The sequence below is a fragment of the Sylvia atricapilla genome, chromosome 6 (genome assembly GCF_009819655.1).
Source record: "Sylvia atricapilla isolate bSylAtr1 chromosome 6, bSylAtr1.pri, whole genome shotgun sequence".
NCBI lineage: Eukaryota > Metazoa > Chordata > Aves > Passeriformes > Sylviidae > Sylvia > Sylvia atricapilla.
Window position 1 is genome coordinate 26,613,327 of NC_089145.1, and position 20,873 is coordinate 26,634,199.

Here is a 20,873-nt window from a genome sequence, read left to right on the forward strand (position 1 = left end):
CTGCTGATCCACCTTTGCTGCGCTTGAAGCAATGCAGTGTCTAAACGCTGGTGCAATAGATGGATGAAACGTGTGTCTTACTGCAATGGAAAATTGGAGTGCAAGTGATATAGGTCTGAAACAAAATACACTAGTTGTTTATATTGTTGACTAGGGTAATGTTCTACCTCAGTAATTCCGAAATTAAAAAGCTACAAGTGTAATTGTGCACAGAAATAAAATTGGTTTATAGCTTCACTTGTTACAGTGTGGGGGTGATGAGAAGGGAAAACAGGACATCCCAATATAAAACTACTCTTAGGTTATGTAAAGTGCTGAAAGGTCCAGAACAGCATTCTACAATGTGATTTACTCACAGTTAAGTGCTGTGAATTAAAACTGGCAAGGGCAGCAGCTAGGTATTTTTTCCTTGCTACAGAAATAAGTCTTCCTCTGTTCTGGAGCAAGTATAGTTAATTAGGACTAACTCAGTTCCAATCAGTGTTTCACATAGTGATTTCTCCATTTTGCTCTACAAAAGCTTTGATAGCTGTCATAACTCCAGAGCAGCTAACTGAGCAACTGACAGGTTTCTAAATGTACTAGTGATCACAAAAAAGAAATGTTGACTTACTTAAATACTTCCCACAATAGTAAGATTTTAATAGCAATGCTAACACCCTAGTTTTCAACAGTTCTGTTCTACCATCTCTTCATACACATTGTTGTTGAATTGAAGAACGCTGATAAACACATGTTAAATGAGAGAAACTGCATCTCTAAGCACAGATACTTTCAGTTAAAAAACTGTAAAACCAAAAAGCCACCACGGCACAGTTTTGCCAAGTGTGTACACAGTGATGATAGACCACTCCTTTGGTGAATGCAAAAGGGGAATCTGCTAACTGCTCATCTGTTCTGATGATGTCTCATGAACAACAAAGTTCTAGGAGAAAAGCTAGTACTTCAAATGGGATTTAGGTAGCAAGTAGAAGGAGGTAAAATTTAGACCAAGTGTGGAGGTTATTCACTACTCCATTGCATGTCCTAATCTGTGGAATCTATTAGTATCAAGTTAAACAGATTTCTGACTATACAGGGCCTTGCATCATGGTAAGATTGAAGTGTTCTTTAAGTACTTCCCTGGTTATGCCTTCCAAAACAAAGTAGGCTCACAAACATGGTCAGCTGTCAGCTACTTCTGTCAAGAAGCTAGTAGGGTTTTTATTAAATAATGGCTGGAATGGGGATTCTTAAGAACAAATGGTTCCCTGTTAACAAATGAATCGCATCCATCCTTTGAATAAGGAGCTGATGTCCCCTAAAACACTCTTCTTCTAGTATTACTATGTAAGAACTGAAATAAGGTGGCAACAGGGTCAAGGAAATAAATGCCTCTCTGAGCATCTCACAAAAGAACCACTTATTGCTAATCATAATTATGGGTGTAATGCTGAAGTGCAGCTTCAAGTGAGGGCTTTCAGTGTCATCTTGATACTACTTAATAAAATGACAACAGTTACACCAAATAAACTTGAACTGATATTTTGAAAATAATTTACTAAAATATACAAGTACATTTTCCTTTTCAGTATAAGTTACATAATTGCATACATTTTTAGCTCTTTCTAGGTGCATTTGGTAATAAGGCAGCAGCAATGGGCTGACAACTAAAACTTTCAGCATTGCTCTGTACACAAGGAGTCAGTGCAAGGATATTTTCTACCAATATACATTTTTACTGAATACACTGAAGATGAACCTGATTTTTATTTGATACAGCTCAAGCAAAAGTGGACTGTAGTGCAATTCTTGCTTATGGGAGAAGAAAGCCTGTAGAGTAAAATATAAATGAAAGATGCTCAAACCACAATTTGTTTACTAGAAGCAGTTAATAAAACATTTAACTTAACCATAACTATTTGTGCTTCATTAAAAAAACAAACAAACAAAAAAAAAAAACACCTTACACAGGTTATAAACTAAAACCTCATTTGTAAAAGTTCTTCTCTGCAGAACAGTGCTTACTGCAAGACATACAGTGCTTTGGTGGTAAAACTTCCATGTGCTATCATGGAAAACTGTTTCCAGAAGAAATAATCCTCTTACAAATCAACAGCCAGCTTCCTGACAAAAGGGAACTGGCAACTTTGAAATGCTTGTTCCCTTTCTCTGTGAAAGAACAAGCCCTGACAAAGGAGAACATGTACTGTGTTAAAAGCTATTGTGGCACAAAAATCAAAACTGGCCCCTGGGCAGGTTCATCAGTTCAATACCTATATTCTCTAGTTCAAGTTTATTCAATGTGGTCTTAACAGGCTGTTTCAGACTACTAGAAGAGGAGTATTCTGATCATTTCCTTCATCAGTCTTGGTTCAAGTCAGTGAAGCAGATGCTCCTAGTCCGAGTCTTCTTACTGGTAATATACAGGGTCAGAACAGTGATCATGCAAACTTCTTCTTTGTAGCTGTAAATCGTTCCATGTACTACAAAGAAAACACAAAAAATCTAAGATTTTTTTCAGAAATTAATAGAAGATTTATTACTACTAAAAGCAGCTGAGCTTCTGCTCTCAGACTCAAAAACATTTTGTGTCTAAAGCATATTTTTACATCCCAGGCTGTTAGAGCTTTAATTTCAAACCAAGACACCCCCAAAAATTTCTGGCATTTGCTGCAATCCAGATTAATTCCAGTGATAAGGATGAACTAATAGTAAATCCTTAAAGAATGTTGCATAATTCAAAGCATCCCTTATTTTCTGTCACATCAAAGTGAAGACACACTTGTCATTATTAGCTACCCTTTGAAAGATACTGATGAATGAACACTGACCCTGAATCCTACAAGGAAGTTATTTTTGAAGAAGATTTATTCACCATCATAAATGCTTCGTATTCTGAGTAAGGACTCCACTAGTTTCTTAAAAAAAAAAAGACAAAAAAAAACCCAAAACAAAACACAAACCTTATCATAACCTTCCAGTTCTCTGAGTTTCTTGATTTCAAAGAGGTTGCCTTCTACTGCAAGCAGTGAGATCTGGGAATCACTGAGAATACTCTGAGGCAGCATGCTGAGTTCTAGACAGTTTTCTTCCAAACGCAAGACTTTGAGGCGTGGACAGTGGGAGATCTGCACTGAGATCTGGGAAATCTTGTGGAAATAAAAAGAGAAATGGGATTAAAATAGTAGTGATCAATAATTATTACGTGACCTGTTTCTGACTTATACAGAACAACTACCATATTTTAACTATAAACTACATTACTAGTTTACATTATGTAAACTTTAATGCTTACATTACTAGTAAGCATTAAAAACAATGCATAAGTAGCAAATGATCAAAAATCAAAATAACGTCTTTTATTCCATGATGACAAGCAACCTACACATCTGTTTATCACATTCCTACTCAAGAACTGTTCAAATCATTTTCTGCATGACTAAATTCAGGATTTTTTAGTTAATTAAGTCAGGCAGTTGGCTGTATTGGTACACAAATTCTAGTTATGATTCTCATTTGTGTTGTGTCCAGGAGATGTTTTTTAGCTATAAAGTTTTGATGGTCTCATCTTATGTTCCATGGCTGTACTAGGTCCAAGATAAACAATGTCGTAAATCTACATTTCCACAACATCTCAGATACCAGACCTGATTCTGATTCAAATTGAGTTCAATAGCCTGCAGTTCTCCCACAGTGTCAGGAACATTTTGGATCTGGTTTTTTGAAAGATCTACCACATCCAAATGGCGAAGACCAGAGAGTTGTGTAGGCACAGTCCGAAGCTGGTTTCCAGAAAGGCTCAGGGTTTTGAGAGCCGAAAGCTGTCCAAATGCAGCCGGTAGCTGCCTCAAGTGATTGCCATTCAAGTGTAGTGTTTCCAGTTTTTTCAGTTTACACAGCTCCTCAGGTAAAGCAGCTAAAGAAAAATAACAGGAAAACATCTGATCTAAAGAGCAGTAAACATTCATACCCATTTAATTCAAATAAGCTTCTGCAGGGAGAACGGTGCTATATTAAGTAATTTCTCACTGAATTCCTCCCCAATTTCCAGTGAAGGCACAGATCCCAGCACAGAAACTAAAGCCCACAGACAACATGTGCTTTTTAACCATCACCCATAAACGTATTATAAATAATCAGCAGACAAGGCAGACCTTCAAATCATCATCTGAAATCACTGTTCAAAAGATTACAGCCTGCCAGTTATGGTCCTTACTAACCCTTTGCCAGCATGTTCTATGACACTTGAAAATTCACAGCTTCACCTTTGCCCTTTAAAGGTATTACTCAGCTTATAGAGGTAAGTTAGGAGCTAATGCATACTATGTCATACCAGCACACAAACATCACCAGGTAAGGTCTGCTGGCATCCATTCATCCCTCTTTCCACCTACACATGTATAACCTCTAACGCTCCTGAGCTGCACTATGGAGTCAGAGGTTTGTAAATTATCTTTGTTTTTTTCAAAAAGGCAGAAAATACATGCTTAATGCATAAACCCCCTAGTTTCTTCATTGTGATTTTTCCATAATGATGGATGGATGTTTGTTTAACAGAAACAGTTTGTTTAACAGTAGCTGAATGGCCAGTAATACTGTCTACATGTAATCTTCATTACCTGTTCTCTAGGCAAATACTAAACCATCTGGCACTGTTAAATGCTCATGTCAGGTTAAAGTCACAGCACAAAACCTCTATGGGTTTAAATACTCATGTGTCATTGTAAAATGGATAATACACTAAGTGGCAACTAGTTTTGTAGAATTTATGATTTAGAGGTTTTTATCCTGTTCATGAATTCCAAAGATTTCAGTTAGGTGACTAAACTCCCCATTTACATCTTGTGACAGTTAAATAATTAAATTAAGTTTTTAATAGAGAAAATGAGTTGTTATTTTTAAAATCAATGGAGATATTAATTAGCAGGCATACTCAGTTTGTTGTTGTTTAGAGCAAGGCTCTTCAAAAAGGAAAATTTTCCAATGAGAGGTGGCAAGAGCTCTATTTTGTTGTTCGACAAGTCTATTGTCCTTAAGTTGCTTGTTAGCTTCTGCAGATCTTCAGGAAACTATTGGGGGGGAAAAAGATACAGCATTAATGAGTTGATACAAATTTTGAATGTTCAAGTCATACAGTTAAAATTTTAATTGTCTCACTGTAACATACTGTCACGCATATCACAAAGTCCAATCACCACAGTGTGATTAGCAAATTTGTTTAACACATATTTTTAAAAATATTTTTTTCATCTGAGGAGGTGAAAGGGGGTATAAAGAAAACACTAGCATCTACAAGGAATAATTTTTCATCCAAATAAGTAAAATTAAAACCACTGCATTTTCATCCCCTTATGTGCTTCTATTAAACATGTCTATCACTTAAAATACTCTACAGCCAGTAAAAAACTCTATATTGTAGCAGAGTATGATGTGAAAATTTTTCTCCTGCTTTCCTTTTTAAATAATTATGTATACCATACCACTTTGGTAGTGAGTACTGAGTCCTGGCACTCAGGTGAATAAAGGAAAAACCTGACAATCACCATCAAGGAATCTTGGCGAATAAGTCAGTGGTTTTGATCCTCCTTTGGCTTGACAGTGACAAAGTGAAGAGAGGAGGTAGAACAGTGGAAGAAAGTATGTTCGAAAAGGCTTGGAAAATTACTGCAATATAGAGTTATTTTTTGCTATCCTGTGAATTGTTCCTTGACATATGTTTCCAGGACATTCTGTGTTTTTCTGCAGTTGAGTCTAAGTTAAATTAGTTTCCAATATAATAAACTTTTAGGATGCTTGCTACCAGCCCAATGAACAGCCTGTACAGACTATTCATATGTCTACAATTAAACACAGCATAAGTGCCTAAATGGGACAAATAGTGAAGTATCTTTCTAAGTTACAATATGGTTATAAAATTTATATTGTCCCACTAAAGTTTACAGCCATTTTCTAAAAGCACAACATCATAACTAGTATTTCTTGGACATATACTGAACATATATGCACTGGAAAGCATAGGCTCATAAGCATACAAGTGCCCTGACAGATCAATCCTTAATCAGAAGACAAGGCAAGCAAAAATGGAAAAAAAACCTCCATGCCTGCTTATAAGAAACATATGCATGAAAGTGCATTACATAACAAGAGGGAATTTCTCTCCAGAAGTGTCAGTCAAACAAACAGCCATGTTTCCTGCCCCAGTACATTACCTCATTAAGTCCCTTTCCTGTCAGCTGAAACACACCAGTCTTCTGTGCTGTCTCCAGGTGGGCTTTTAGTGCACTATTTCCCATCCTAACAGTTCCCTGTCAAGCACACAGAGTCCGAGGGATGGTGTCAGCCAGATTTACTCTGTGCTAGAGAACATGCAATCCAAAGTCTCTGTGATAAAGCAAATGTAAAAAGTCACCTTATGTGCACTGTCCCCAACACTACAAGCATTCTGACACACCGAACCATTTCACTGCTGTTTTCATCTCCCTCATAACTAAAATCTATACGTCTAAAGGCTTGCTTAAGTTTACTTAGATTAGGGTGCCTGCCTTACAGCAGTTTGATTACTGAAACTATGCAATAAGCACAGTTAAAACTAAGTGAGAAAACTGCACATTTTCCATAGTTCGCCTCTTTCGAGGCCCCGCAGCATAAGGAGACTCTCCACGGAGACGGGATGTGATTTCTGTGGCATCCACCAGCGCTGGCCTGCCGACATTGCTACTGTTTTATTTTCTTTTTTTTTTTTTTTTTGAGACCTTTACTGTTTAGAAAACTGACTCCTCTGCCACGCCTATTATTAGCAGACACACGACGCCCACCTCCGTAACTTCAGCGGGGTTTAATCCCAAGGCGCAGGGGTCACAGGCCCGGGATTAGTGCCGGGCTCGCAGCCGGGCGCTGGGGAATGAAGCCTGGGTCAGCCTGTCAGCAGCCCACGGGGAGCCCGACAGGAGACGCGCTCCGTGCCGCCGCGGGCCCCCGGCAAGGGGCGAGGCCAGCACCGACCCGCGGCAGGCCGCGGTCCCCCCGCCCCAACCCCGCCCGGCCGCTCCGGCCCCGAGCCCCGCACCGCCGGGCCCGCTCCCACCGACCTGTCCGGGCGCCGCTGGCAGACGCTCGGCGGCGGCGGAGCCCCGGCCCGTCCCCCGCGCTCCGCCCTTCCAGAACCGCCGCCCCGGCAGCGCCCGCCCGGAACCGGACGCGTGTCAGCGCCGTTCCTGCCCCGCCCGCCATGGCGGCCCTCAGGCGCTCCCGCTCCCTGCGGGACAGGCGGGCCCCGCTCGCCGCGGCCGCCAGCCCCAGCCCCGGCCGCCGCGGGACGGGCGATTTCGAGCTCCATGACGATCCCGAGCTGGAGTGCAGCTCGTGGCTGAGCGTGGAGAGCGATGAGGAGCAGGGCGGCAGCGCGCCCTGGCAGCCCGAGCAGCCCTCGGCGGCGGCCGTGCTGCTGGAGCGGTGCGTGGCGGCGGGCGTCGTGAGCCAGGTACCGCCGGGGAGCGCGCCGCTGCCGCCCTCCTCTCGTCACTTGTGCTCTGTGGCCGAGCGCGGGAGGGGAGCGACGTTAAACTGCTAAAAGCCATCATGGAGCATTTGCTCGGTACGTTCTTGCTGCTGATTGCATCTTTCCTGTTATCTTAATTTCAAAGGAGACCTTGGATTTAACTCGCAGAAGAACACCATGCTTTGCGAAATTCTCAGAGATGGAGAAAATGGTAAACATGGAAGCCGAAATCAATGAGGTACAGCCTTTACTATTGTCGGTGTACACTCATCACTTTGATACTGGAGGTAATACAGGGCCCCCATGAAATATCAGACTGCCATATCCGTATTGTTTCATGTTTTGAGGGGTTTGTTAGCAGTTCAGCTGTTTATTAGTTGGCCTTTTTTTCCCCGGTGGACTGAGTTCTGATAAAGAAAACAAAAGTGTGAAACAAAAGTTTAAGGTATAGGTAGAAGGATTCAGCAGGCTGCACCTTTGACTAAAGTGTTACCTGAAGTTTTTTGAAGAAACTGCACAGTAAAGAAGAATTTGTAGTTAACTTCAGTACACAAAAAGCTGTCTCTTCATAGGCAGTTTTGTTGTTTAGCAGGTGGTAACCTCAGACATTGCATGCTGCCTAAATCGGCTGTTGTCTTTTTTAATGTTGGTTCAGACACTGCATAGACTATGAAACTACTTTGTAAGAGATGTAAGTAGGAGAGACATGGGTTTGAAAGTTACACTATTCAGTGATTAAGGAATTGGCAAGAGAAGAGCACTGGACACAGCAGAAGGATGGGATGCCATCCAGAGGGACTGGGCAAGCTTGAGAAATAGGCTCACAAGAACCTCATGAGACTCAACAAGACCAAATGTGACGTCCTGCACCTGGGTCAGGGCAATCCCGGACACGACTGGGAGATTAACTCATTGGGAGCAGCAGTGTGGAGAAGGACTTAGGGTTTCTTGTGGGTGAAAAGTTGGATGTGACCTGGCAATATGCAGTTACAGCCCAGGGCTGCATCAAAAAGCAGTGTGGCCAATAGGGCCAGGGAGGGGATTCTCCTCTTCTGCCCTTGTGAGACCCCCACTCCCCCTGGAGTGCTGTGTCCAGGTCTGGGATCCTCAGGACAGGAAAGAAGTAAACTTGTTGGAGCACTTCCAGAGGAGGGCCATTAATATGATCCAAGGACTAGAACACCTCTTCTACCAAAACAGGCTGAGAGAAAAAAGGATTGTTCAGCAGCCATCCAGTACTTAAAGGGGGCTTAAAAAAAGAGGGAGAGTGAATTTTCCCACAAGCAGATAATACTAGGACAAGAGGGAATGGTTTTAAACTAAAAGAGATTAGATTAGATTAGATTAGATTAGATTAGATATTAGGGAAAAATTCTTTACTGTGGGGGTGGTGAGACACTGGAACAGGTTGCCTAGAGAAGTTGTGGATGCTCCATCCCTGCAAGTTTCAGGGGCGGGTTAGTGGGGCTCTGAGCAACCTGGTCTAGTGAGTGAAATCCCTGCCCATTGGCAGGGCCTTGGAAATAGATGATTTTTAAGGGCCCTTTCAACCCAAGCCATTCTATTATAAGTTCTGTGGTTTAGGAATGAATTGCAGGAGCTGTCTTTTCTAGCACAAATCTCCAAATTATTTAGGTAGGTCTTTTTAAACAGTCTTTTTCTTACTGACCAAAAAAGCCCCACCTAGTAGTAGAAACCCTCCAGAGAGCAGGGTAATATGTTCTTGTGCTAGTGCTTGCTCTCTTTCACACACATGCTCTCCATATGCTGCCACTTTCTCCCTTTCTACTTTCTACTCCATCCCAAGAGAGTCAACAATGTCTGGATAAGTATGTTAAAAACTCATTTTCATTTGATGTTATTATTGTTGTAGATAAAACTGAAAACTGAAATGATGCAGTTGGAGAATGAGACAGCAGACATTACTCATCATTTTTACTTAGGTAAGTGCAGTTATACTGTAGAAAAAACAAGAGTCTTAAGTTGGTAGCAGATTGATGCTTCATCTGAGTATATGACACTCCTAGAATTTACTGCAGCAGTCATATCTGAATAACTTCTTAGAGGTGGTAGATGTTTTATTAACACCTAAAGCATGTTTCCATACTATTAGAACTTGCACTCTCTACTGTCTCATGGAAGCTCCGTGTATAACTCATTCTCCAAAACAGTGTGGGAGGTGTGGTCAGCTCCCCAGGGTCAGTGGATCATCAGTTCTGAGATCATCAGCAGCTGTTGGTCTGCATGTGCTACTCTGCTTCTTTTCCAGAAACTCAGTGAAATTCTGTTGCATCTCTATCCCCCTAAACTTATTACATTTTTAATTCAGCACTTGGGGGGAGCATGTGCATTGATTTCTTTATTACTGCATATTTGTCTACTATGATTTTATGTGTGCTTAAAAACATTCTAGCTTGCTACTCTTGTGCTAGACTAATGAAATGTGTTGTGATACTTAAGTGCTATGATATAGTCGACTTCATCTCAAAGAGAATTTACTTAAAATTATAGATGATGTAAAGCAATTGTATCTCTCTCTAAAAGGGTATTGTGACTTTGAGTGCATACTGATGCTAAATCATATATCCTCCAACAAAAGCCATTCTGATTAATGTCTCCTGAATGTAAGCTGTCCATTGCAGTTGAACAATATTTTCCTTTTTGTCTTCAGGAGAAATTTTGCTCTTGTTTTAGCAGGACAATAGGTTAAACTTTGCAAGTCTGTTTTATAGGGGAAAGGTGCAAGATTTTGCAAGATATGAACAGGCACCTGGAAGCCATACTGAAACAGAAGAGGGATCTCAGAAAGATGTTGATCAAACACAGATGTCAAGAAAGCCTGCCTATTGAGGCTACTTTTCACAAGTAGGCACACAGAAAATATGTTTTCTTGTTTGCATGAGTCTCAATTAATTTAAACTAACAGACAGTAAGAATCATATGTTTTCAATATTTTTTCCACTGATAAAAATAGACATAAAAAATGAACCTCAGCTAAAAGCTGGTAGTTTACTCATTGATAAATTCATAGAAAGGTAGTGATACATATTTTATGAATATTTACTTAGCTTATTGGTCTTTTCTTTAGAAGTCTACAGAACAAGTTGTCATGTATTGTTTTAAACATATGTGCTACGTGGTGGATTTGTTATGCTTCTCCCAAGTAGGAGTTGTTACTTTAGCACTGGCTGTCTTCCTTCCACTTTTGATTGCTCAGAACTGAGCATGAATGATGCCCAGACATGCATAGTGCAACCTTTAAAAGTATACTCCTTACAGTCTAAAAATCTAGCCGAGGTACAGAAGGAGTGGGTAGTGGGTATTCACTTCTCTAGTTCCTGCCCTACTTGTTGCTAAGGGTCATACGAGATGTGTAATTGCAGAAAAAATAATTGCATGGCTAGGAACTTGCATAAAGCTGCAAAAAGGGACTAAGAAAAGCAGGGCAATGGAGAAAGAACTTAAAAGTATTAAATTCTTGTTGTTTAGCACAACTTTTGAGCTCATTTTTGGTTACAGGTGTATAGTAGAGTTGTTGACTGAGGCTGTGACTTTCATTGAGAAGCTTGAAGGCCATTTGCAGTCTGTGAGACGCATCCCTCAGATACCACATATGATGAACAATATGGTGAGTAGTGGAAGAACTGAACCTGCTGTCTTCTCCAGCATGAGGAATGCAATGCTGTTTGGTTGTTAAGGTTATTTTTATGTCCTGGTACACTGACAGGATGTATAGAGATTAAAATCAACTCTTTTCTGTTTCAGGACATCACTTTGTCAAAGACAGAGGTACTCATGATAGAGTTGGAGGAGCTGACAGAGAAAATACTGAAATGGGAAGAACTGCAAAAGGAAGCGTATTCTAACTATGTATGCAATACTACTGACTTGGACTTTGACTTCTCTTTAACCTAACAAATCATTTTCCTTTAAACAGGATGACTACTTAAAGTATTACATTCTTAGGGTCTTCTGTGAAAACTGCAACAGAAGGGTCTTCTAATCCAACAGAGACTTCGTAGGTAGTTATATTTCTGTTATTGAGTAACTTCTCCAACTATTTACTAACCAAAAGGACAATGAGCAGTAGCTCATAGGAAGACAGGGTCCTGAGGAGCCTGTTAAGGAGTTCCTTTTTGAAATAGTTGGATAGGAGTCCCTTGGAGCCTGTATCTTCAATGGAAAATTGTTTTGATACATTTTTTGCACTTACTATAGTATCTTTATTCATTTTTGCAAGTATCTTGATAAAACACTGTATTTTGTACGTTGCAGTAGAACTTTAATAAAAACACTAGATTTCAAAAGCTCAGTTTCTTGCTTTTAATTTTGTTATAAAATCCTATAATTAAAATTGCAGAGCAAATTCTTAGGTCCAAGCTTATGCTTCTATAGGAGTTCAAATCAATAAATTAAATTAGTTTTAGATTACAGTTACTTATGACTGATGTGGTTTTGTAGAAAAGCAGGAAATGGACTTGGCGATATATGGCAGGTCTACTGATTTGCAAACCACTTCAATGATAGTGATAAATACATTCTCCAGATTCTCTTTTTCTGTTGCTTGCCCTATCTTTGGTGTCCCACTTAGAATAAAACTCTTGTTCCATGAGTAAGATGGACAGTTTATCAAAGGCATTGATTGTTCCAGTTTGTAACCCTCGTGAAGAGACAGGTACAATGGTACAATGTCACTGGCAAGACATCTATAAACCAGGATAGTTTGCTATCTTTGGAGGGTGCCCAGCTTTGTATTCAGGATACAGAGCAGACTGAAGTGGTGCAAATGTATTCCTTTCTACTGTTGTATCGTTTGTTATGTGAACATCCACCTGTTGATCTCTGCTGCTGAAATAAGAGCATTTTGCTTTCCCAAAGTAACCACTGGGTGGCTCAGTACCACAGAGTTCACAAGTTTATCTGATTATTGCATATAAACTTAAAGCAGAATTAAGGAAGAAATCTTACGCTCTTTTTTGAGCACAATTTATTGTGACTTAATTGTATTTGGTCTATTTTATATTTGGACTTCTCTGAGAATCTCGTTTTAATCTTTGTAATCATTCTGCAGAGTGTGATGACAAGACATCCAATTTAACAATTCTCTAGTATACTGTGTAAATTATAGGTGTTCCTCAGCTGCTGCTGAGAAAAGTTAAGAGGATAGAAACAATTTTAACTAGGTTTAAGTAGAATGCCTCTAAGTAGAATCTAAGAATATAAACTGGTGTTTGAGTCCCACAAACATTACTGGGGTCTTTGTGTCAACACTTGCTATATGTCATTACAGGATTTGAGTCCAAAGTCCCATGTCATTGTTTCAGGTATGGAAATGAAGGTCTTCCACAAAACTGCAGAGAAATCTGACATTTTTAATGAAAATGCCTTGCACATCCTGTGACATGGGAGAAAACGGAACAATAGGTGATCATAGTCTCTTCCAACCTAACTGATTCTGTGACTTTTGTGAATCAACATCCTCTACATCTATTCTAGGCTTAGACTCTCACTCTCAATGTCTTACAGTGACGATTTAGATCAGGCACATTAAAGCTGTTGTAATTTAATTGTTTTAGAACACAGTGAAAACATTCATCAGTTGGTTCCTTTTAACTCTTTGAAATATGTAGTTTTGCCATATCCCAAAGAGTTGGGTGTATTTTCTTCTTTTGCTGTATCTACTTTTGAAGATTTGACTGTGGAGTTGGTAGAGTTTAACTAGTTGCCATTTACCAGTGATGTGTCAATTAATTCTTTTGTGTGATTTAAAGGGATAAGTCTATTGAAGTATGCACTGATTCACAGCTTGTAGGTATTAATTTTAGCATCTCTGTGGTGAATGGAGTATTGGGTCCCAAGGATCTATCCCGTTCTTCACTTGGGAAAACTTCTGAAATGTGGTACCTTTTTCATTTAGATAAAACATTTCTGGAGTTTAAGGTAAAATGTCTCATGAAAAGAACTATACCTAAAGTGTGAAAAAACAGTTAAAAGTCAATTTAAACAGAAGTTGTTTAAATATAAAAAAACATAGGTCTCAAAAACTCATATATGATATTCAGATATAGCTCAGTCTCTTATATTTTGAAATGCAAAACCAGGTGTCGATTTTAAAATTTGCACTGGCAAATAGAATTGTCAAAATCAAACAGGACTTGCCTATTGAGCCTGGCACCTTCTTTATGCCAATGCTACTTGCTCTTGCATCTACCTGTAACATCAGTAGCTGACAGAGACAGTATTCTAAAAGAAATTTTAAAAAAAACAACTTTCCATGATTTTTGTATTACTCTTAAATACAAAACTTCCATCAATGCAACGACTAGATATTGATTTCAATTAAAGTTCTTTGGAAGTTTCAAAATTTTCTTTTAGATCGTAACTACTACCCCCATGAACATTGGATGTTTCCAAAGGAATCTAGAACACTTGAGAGCTTTCCTTTAGCACTAATAAGGAAAGGGATCCCTGCTTTCCCTAAATTCCTGTCATATTAATGTGCAGAGCTTACAGTGTTCGTCCCTGGTGAGCGCTTTAAGGGCAGCACCCTCAGTCGGGCTGGCGGCGTTGAACTCTTAGGTAAAACCCGCGCTAGTTTGCTGCTGCAAAAGAGAATCGCGGGGAGAGCGCGAAAACACCGTCTCTTTCTCTGGGGGTGCCGCTCTCCGGGGCAGACCCCCCTCAGGCGGAGAAGCGCGCTTTGGATGCCGGAGAGGCTGTGCCCGGCTGCTCTGGGCAGACTTTCCCCGACACGCCCGCTCTCCTCCCGGGGAAGTTTCCGCGCACTCCCTCCGCGGGGCCGGGCTCCCCGCTGCCCTGCCCTGCCCTCCCCCGCGGGGCGGCTCCGCTCCGGCCGCTCCTCCCCGTCCCGGGGCGGGATGCGGGATGCGGGGCCGGGGCGCGGGCGGCCGCAGCCGCGGGGCGTCAGCCGAGCCATGGCCAACGTCAAGGTGGCCGTGCGGGTCCGGCCTCTGAGCAAAAGGTGCGGCGGGGCGCGGAGCGGCACGGGAGGGTCTGGGGTGGGCGATGGGGTGCCGCTGGTCCTGTCAGCCGGGGCGGGATCGCCGCCCTGGAGCGGCTTGGCCGCGGCTGAGGGAGGGACAGCAGGCGCGGGGGAGCTCAGCGGTACGGCGGGAGGAGTGGCAGCCTCTCGCCGCCTCCCTAAATAGCTGGGGAAGTTCGCTTAGAAAAGTCACCCAGTGGAGCTGTTAGGCTGACTTCCCTTTTCCTGAGCTCCCCAAAACAGGACAATTGTCATACAGTGTCCAGGAGTCTTCCCTTCCCTTCTGTCGTTGCTGTTTTTTCCAGCGGGAGGCAGAGCCGGATATTCCCATTGTCGCTCAGCTCCGCTCCCTCCCCGGCTTGCTTGGCTCCAATGGAAATCCCAAAAACTACATGTTGCAGCTTGAAGACAACTCCCACAAACAACGCTCTGGTGTTATTTGTATATAATACATGCTTAAAACCTAGTACGCTTTGGAAATTCGGAGCAGAAAAGAAAGAGAAAAAGCGAGCAGCCCAAATGTCGATGGCTGGTAATTTACCTCTCCTGTAAGAGAAATGCTGTAGCGCTCCAAACAGGAATGGTTGGAAAAGCGGTACAGGCTCTGAGGGCCGCTCTTTGACTTGATGCTGCCTTTCTTTTTGGCACGAGTCCCTCCTGTTGTCTTCTGACTGCACGGACTTTTGTGATAAATAACTCTTTCATGCAGTACAGAAAATGATTCTTGAAGAGTTGCCCAGCCAGAAAACTAGCCTAGTCATTTAGTCAGCAGTCTGCTAGCATATTTGGGACCCTTTTGTTCTTATTTGGCTATGAATTTTTATTTTATTTTATTTTATTTTCAGAAAAAGACACCAGAGAGTTTTGAATAAAATTAAAAATCTCACCCAAAACAAGCCTGCTAGTGTTAATAGAAAAGGGAAATGTGCAAACTAATTTAGAGGTTTTCAACACATTTTGCCTTTAAGTCAAAGCTAACTGATTTTAAAAATACACTGTCCATAAGTTTGTTTAAAATCACGCTTGGGTTATATAGCTCTGATTTGTTGTATAGCTGTGAATGGGAAAGAATTTAATAGATACTGGCCGGTTTTAAGAAGAGTTGCATCATTGAAGTAAGCTAAGTTTAACCTTTTATTGCTTGGTGTTGCCTTAGTGGTAACATATTATATTGATTTTCATTGTTATCCTCCCTCTCACTACGTCCTGCTTGGTTGCACCACATCTGTCTTGTTTTTCCTGGGTGGGTTGCTTTAAATAGTGCATAATAGCGAATATGTCATTATAGCAACAAACAGCACGTGTGACTGTCAGATAAGGTGTGATAAACAGGAAAACCTTTGATGTAGTCAGTGTGGACCAGCTGTTTGGTGAGGGATGTAGTTTGGAGAGGAGGGTGGGATCACAGAGGGGGGCAGCTTCTTGTGCGTGGAAGGAATTCATCCGAGGCTGAAACAGAAATGTTTGTATGAAGGTGAGAGTGGAATCTCAGGGGGTACTGCAGGGAGAAACTTAAGTTTCTCAACACATTATGCAGAACAGATGGGATGGGAAGGGAGGCAGAGACCAGTCTCATGGTGTTTGACTCCAAAGGGAATAGGCCATTACTCCTTATACTGTGCTGCCTTAGCTGAGGACAGCAAATGCATTTTAAGATGGATTTTGATATTTTATAAATGGGAAGAGGAAGTGGTTGTATATTCTCTGTGGAGGCTCTGACATGAGAACTTGTTTTCTAGCCCTGGAGAAAATGGCTTAAATGTAATGACTTACAGGCAAATACCAAATATATGAAGGCTTTGAGTAACCTTGATAGACATTGAAAAAACTCTCAGTGGGCTTAAAGGTCTGCTCTTTTCCAGCTTTTTTTACTGTTTCCATACTGTTATCACACAAACCTCTTGCTAGCCTATACACACACTCTGCAATTGCCTCAAGAGGGTACCCATATTGCCACAGCTTCTGTGATCTTTTTAGGTGTTTTTAAAAGGGACACTTCCTGCAGTAAAAAAATCAATTCAAATAGATTGAAGTACTGTGATTTATACACTCTCCATTCCAGCCAAAAATACTAAACCTGGCTTTTAAGAGTACCAGAAATTGGAAAGCTGCAGGCAAAGGCTAGAACTCATGGGTCAGTTGGTTGTTTCTAGACTGTCATGCAAACTTCCTCATTGCTGCTCTTAATTTAATTTACAATTGCAGATGAACATTGGTTTTACATCTGAAATTTTACTGAAAATTCAGATGTTAAAAAATGTTAATGCAGGAGCTGTAAATTTTTTTTATTATTTAGCATCAGGCAAAGAGTGGGTTTTTTGTTTTGCATCCATATGGTGCCCATCACGGTGCATTCTCTGACAGAGAACTCCTATGGCCAAATAATCCATGACAGATATAAACCAAGCATGTTTACACGAAATGCAGAAGTTTTTCCATTGCCTAAAGTATAAGCAGCCTGCAGCCAGTGTTATTAATAATGTTATCAGTCATTCTCTAACAGACTAAATGGTTTTTTTTTGTCGCCAAAATATAGAATTGGGTGTAAATTCAGTCAAATATTTTCCCTGGAGTAACATTTTAAAGTCTTTTTTGTACATTTACTATTCTACACACTAAAAAAAGATTTGTTACTTTGTAGTTACATGGATCCTTGCTCTGTGTAAATATGTTTCCCTCTTCGAATGAAATATGGAAGCCTGAATGGGTGCATTAAATTGTGTATAGTTATAGGTAATAATCAGGTATTAAATAGGAGCTGGGAACTGATGAAATCACTTAATGGTTTATTTCCGGACATCTTAATCCTTGTTCTATTGGATGTCAGACTTTTGTAGAGAAAGTGTAATGTAATTTTTGGCTGTCATTCAGAAGTTGTTGATGGAAATACTTTGAATGCTGGCATGTAACTATGTGAACTAGGAATGTTGTTCCTCTTTCTTTTTTGATTGCTCAGTGGAGGGTGCCAACACTGCAGTCTGCAGTGTGGCGCTGTGACAGACCTTACCCTCCAGACTTGGAAATGGTGTGACTGGCTGAGAAAGTATCCAAGTATTTCAGTACTGTGTCCAGGGCTCTCCTTGTGCCTGGGTAGCTCTCTCAATACTGTGTTGGGTGTTTGTATGCTACAGAAACCCCTGCAGGGTTGGACACGTCCTTTTACTTTTTTACGTAGGCCAGCAGGCACAAATGCTAGTTTTTACATGCTGCTGGGTTCAAACGTGTTTGTCCCTTTGCTGTGATAGCCCATCACGATTCTAGTACCTACTTGGGGCTTCTGATTTCTCTTGTTGAGAATCTCATCCCTGTGTTATATAAGAAGAGAGAGGGAGGGCTGTTCGTGCATGGGACCCCTCTGGGAGGGGAGTGACTCACATGGTCAGGCAGCATTGCGTTGGGACCACGATGGACCACAGCTGCCTGGTGCCTTTCCCTCCCTGATCCACTGCTTCTTGTACCGTCCATCCAGCTGGTCTCAGCTCATTTGTGGGTACCAAGGATTCAGTGCTTATCACAGTGTAATTTGAGAGCTCCTACATAGGTCAGAGATAGGAAAGAAGAATTTTTAAAAAACACTGCTCTATACCACAATGAAGAGTCTCATGCATTTCTATAGGATTCTTTTCTTAGCATGCACCAGTGACTAGAAGACTTTGCATTCCTTTGTGAATTGTGGAATGAGACCTGGGTAAAATCATTCACAGCAAATTTGTTTGCTTGTTTGCAGCAGGTTCACTTGTAAAGTTAATGAGTTGTTAGTTAAAAACTTGACACTGGGGCATCCAAGTTGCTTTGAAACTTTAAAGTACTTTGTTTCAGGGATAGTACCCTGAAGTTTGGTAGCTACTTGTACAGGACTGACCAAAACATAAGATATATTCTGCTGTTGAGAATATCATCTCCACTTTTCAGTTGCTTCTCTGGCCTAGAAAAGGAGAAAGCTCTCATTTGAGAGAGCCTTTCCTGGTGTCTTTACTAACTCAGAAATTAACTTTCCCATCCTCTAAGACCCTCACAGACATGTCACCTGAAAGAGTTGCTAAACAGATTAATTGATCCAAAAGCTGCCCTTTCCATTTTTTTCTGCTTTGCATTGTTTCTGAGCTGTAACCTCAAGCTTCCTGGACAGCCACGTACTCCCCAGTCCCCTCAGGAGTTCTTGACTTTGTCTTCCACACTCTGGCAAGTGAAAGCTCAAAGAAATGTCTGGGTAGTCCCAGGTGGCAAAGCTGAATCACACTTCCAGCTGTGCGGGTGTTTACTGTCACAGTCTGAGCTGCAGCAATTGTTTTCCTCATTACTGCTGTTCTGCATGATGTATTCCTCTAACTGCCTTCCTGGAATGCAGCAGCTAATGCGGCTTGAGGATAGGATGGGAAGGAGTTAAGTTTGAGGTCCTAAGAACTCAGGTGAGCATGCTCATGCCTGGGAGGGAATTTTAGGGAAGGTTTCTCACTCAGAGATCCCAGAAAATGGCTTGGAGGAGGCTGACCTGAGCAGTGTGCTGAGTATAGCTTCACTGAGTAGCTGAGAAAGGAGCTCAGCTGATGGGTGCATCATGATGTGAGTATTTTAAATCTACTTCTATTTAAAAGGAAAGCCATGTGGAATAATAAAATTACTTTCAGATCTTTTTAGAAATGATGCACAGTAAATCACTATTGGTTTTTACTTTACTAACTAGGCTCTGCTGTGCTTTATCTCCTTTGTTCTTTGTAATCACATTATGGTAAACAAAGGAAGGATTATTTTGCAAGGAAGATTTATTGCTGTTTTACAGACGTGCTATCAGCTATTCTACATGTTCATGTGTAACCACAAGAACTTAGATACAGCAATGTGGTCTACTGCTGACAAAAGTGATAACTTGTAGTAAATTTTGTAGAAAACATTCCTTGAATCTTATTCATAACAGATGTTAAATGCTTTATCAAAATAAAATCAAAGCAACAACAGATTGGAGCTTGTTTTTGTTCTCCTTCTTGTATATTTTCATATATATATATTCCTTTGGTGCTGTTGCCTCTCACCCATAAGAGAAATGGCAGATTATCACCTACTTTTATCTTCTGTGGTAGCTGAATGAGTGTTGTTCCTCTGTGTCCCTCTGTTACAGAACAGTTCTTTCTTCAAGTAATGATGGTTGAACTGTCTCAAAAGCCATAGGTTTTAGGATTGGTACCTGATGGTGGGAGAGAGCTGTCTCAGGCCTCCAAGAGTCTTTTGCTGTTTGAAAATCTGTGCAAACTGCATTGTTTAAGCATTGCTCATAATTTCAAGCTTCTTTTCCATACCAGAGCTAGGATTTTTAAAAGAAAAGTTGAGATTTTAATTTTGGTTTTATAAAGTCTCTCTCCAAAAAAACATAATTTAGCATTTGTGGATCCTATTAAGGTTATATTGACATCTTTTCCCCCCCTCTGTCAAATTACTTATTTTCTTTAACTTAGACTATTATTTAAAGTTTAATTTAAATGACCATTGTGATGGCTGCTCTTTTCTCTTGGCACCTGTACGTGGTATTAGCAGGTGGTTTCCATAAGACACATATGTTACTTTATAAAGGGTACTGCATCAGCAGCTTTTCCCAGATGTATTTTTCTTGAAGTTGCAGGAACCAAATTTTCTAAGTTTGGTAAAGGGCAGACTTTCTAGCTTATTAAAAGGGCAGAACTCTGCATGACCCTGAGATGGTGCCTGATAACACTGAGGTTGTAGGTTTGATCTCTGTATGGGCCATTCATGTAACAGTTGGTCTCAAGGAACGAAAACTGACTTCTGTATCCACATTCTGGTTTGCGTGGAAAACATGGCATTTGTACAGGATTCCTTTGATGCAAAATTCTGGATTATACTATGTCATTGCTCAGTAAACAGCTGTGAAATCAAGGGTGGATGAGACTGCACTGGCTGGACTATAGCTCTGTTTTAAATCCTCCTTATTTCATGCTTCTTTAAATGCTGGTGGTATGACTGATGAAAAAAGACTTTATCCTCTTTCCTCCTCCTCCCCATGTCATTATTCCACAATTCAAAGCACTGCTGTATCATCAGGAGTATTTCTGACTTAGATTTATCAAGGAAGATGCCTCATGTTTATATCTGCACCAAATGTTCATATTTTTATTTCTATATAATATTTGCAAAAAGAGAATAGGGGAAACCACGCAGGAATAATAGTAATCACTAGGACTGGTGATTTTTGACTGTCAGATTTGTTAGGCATTATGAGAGCCAATTAAAACTCCATGCATCTGGGAGTAGCCTCAAAGAATTACTTGAGCAGCATGTCTCATATAGCAGTGTGATGTCTTGGTGAACTCTGTGTACTTGGCTTCAATAGAGAGTTTAGAATTATTTATAAACATCTGTTCTGAATTTGGTCGGAGG

At 40.7% G+C, this 20,873-nt stretch overlaps 3 protein-coding genes across 4 annotated transcripts in view; 2 read left to right on the forward strand and 1 right to left on the reverse strand.

The window, feature by feature from the left end:
* Positions 1–1,508: 1,508 nt before the first annotated feature.
* LRRC57 (leucine rich repeat containing 57) lies at positions 1,509–7,186 on the reverse strand. Of its 2 annotated transcripts, none has more exons than XM_066321262.1 (6): positions 7,071–7,186; positions 6,192–6,363; positions 4,916–5,051; positions 3,630–3,898; positions 2,946–3,131; positions 1,509–2,465 (listed from the first exon to the last, which is right to left on the reverse strand). In XM_066321262.1, the coding sequence occupies exons 2-6, from the start codon at positions 6,273–6,275 to the stop codon at positions 2,424–2,426; spliced, it is 717 nt and encodes a 238-aa protein (XP_066177359.1). In that variant the 5' UTR covers positions 6,276–6,363; positions 7,071–7,186; the 3' UTR covers positions 1,509–2,423. The 2 variants fall into 2 exon arrangements, with proteins under 2 accessions (XP_066177359.1, XP_066177360.1); XM_066321263.1 differs by having other exon boundaries at positions 6,192–6,287; positions 7,071–7,182.
* HAUS2 (HAUS augmin like complex subunit 2) lies at positions 7,180–11,787 on the forward strand. The gene is made up of 6 exons (XM_066321261.1): positions 7,180–7,462; positions 7,626–7,718; positions 9,354–9,423; positions 10,213–10,345; positions 11,000–11,108; positions 11,246–11,787. Exons 1-6 carry the CDS (start codon positions 7,211–7,213, stop codon positions 11,393–11,395), a joined length of 807 nt encoding a protein of 268 aa, XP_066177358.1. The 5' UTR covers positions 7,180–7,210; the 3' UTR covers positions 11,396–11,787.
* A 2,570-nt stretch (positions 11,788–14,357) lies between these two features.
* STARD9 (StAR related lipid transfer domain containing 9) overlaps positions 14,358–20,873 on the forward strand; it is a 95,465-nt gene continuing 88,949 nt past the window's right edge. Inside the window, exon 1 of the mRNA XM_066321264.1 lies at positions 14,358–14,462. Within this exon, the coding sequence (XP_066177361.1) occupies positions 14,359–14,462 (104 nt within the window). The 5' untranslated portion in view covers position 14,358. The remainder of the gene's footprint in view (positions 14,463–20,873) is intronic.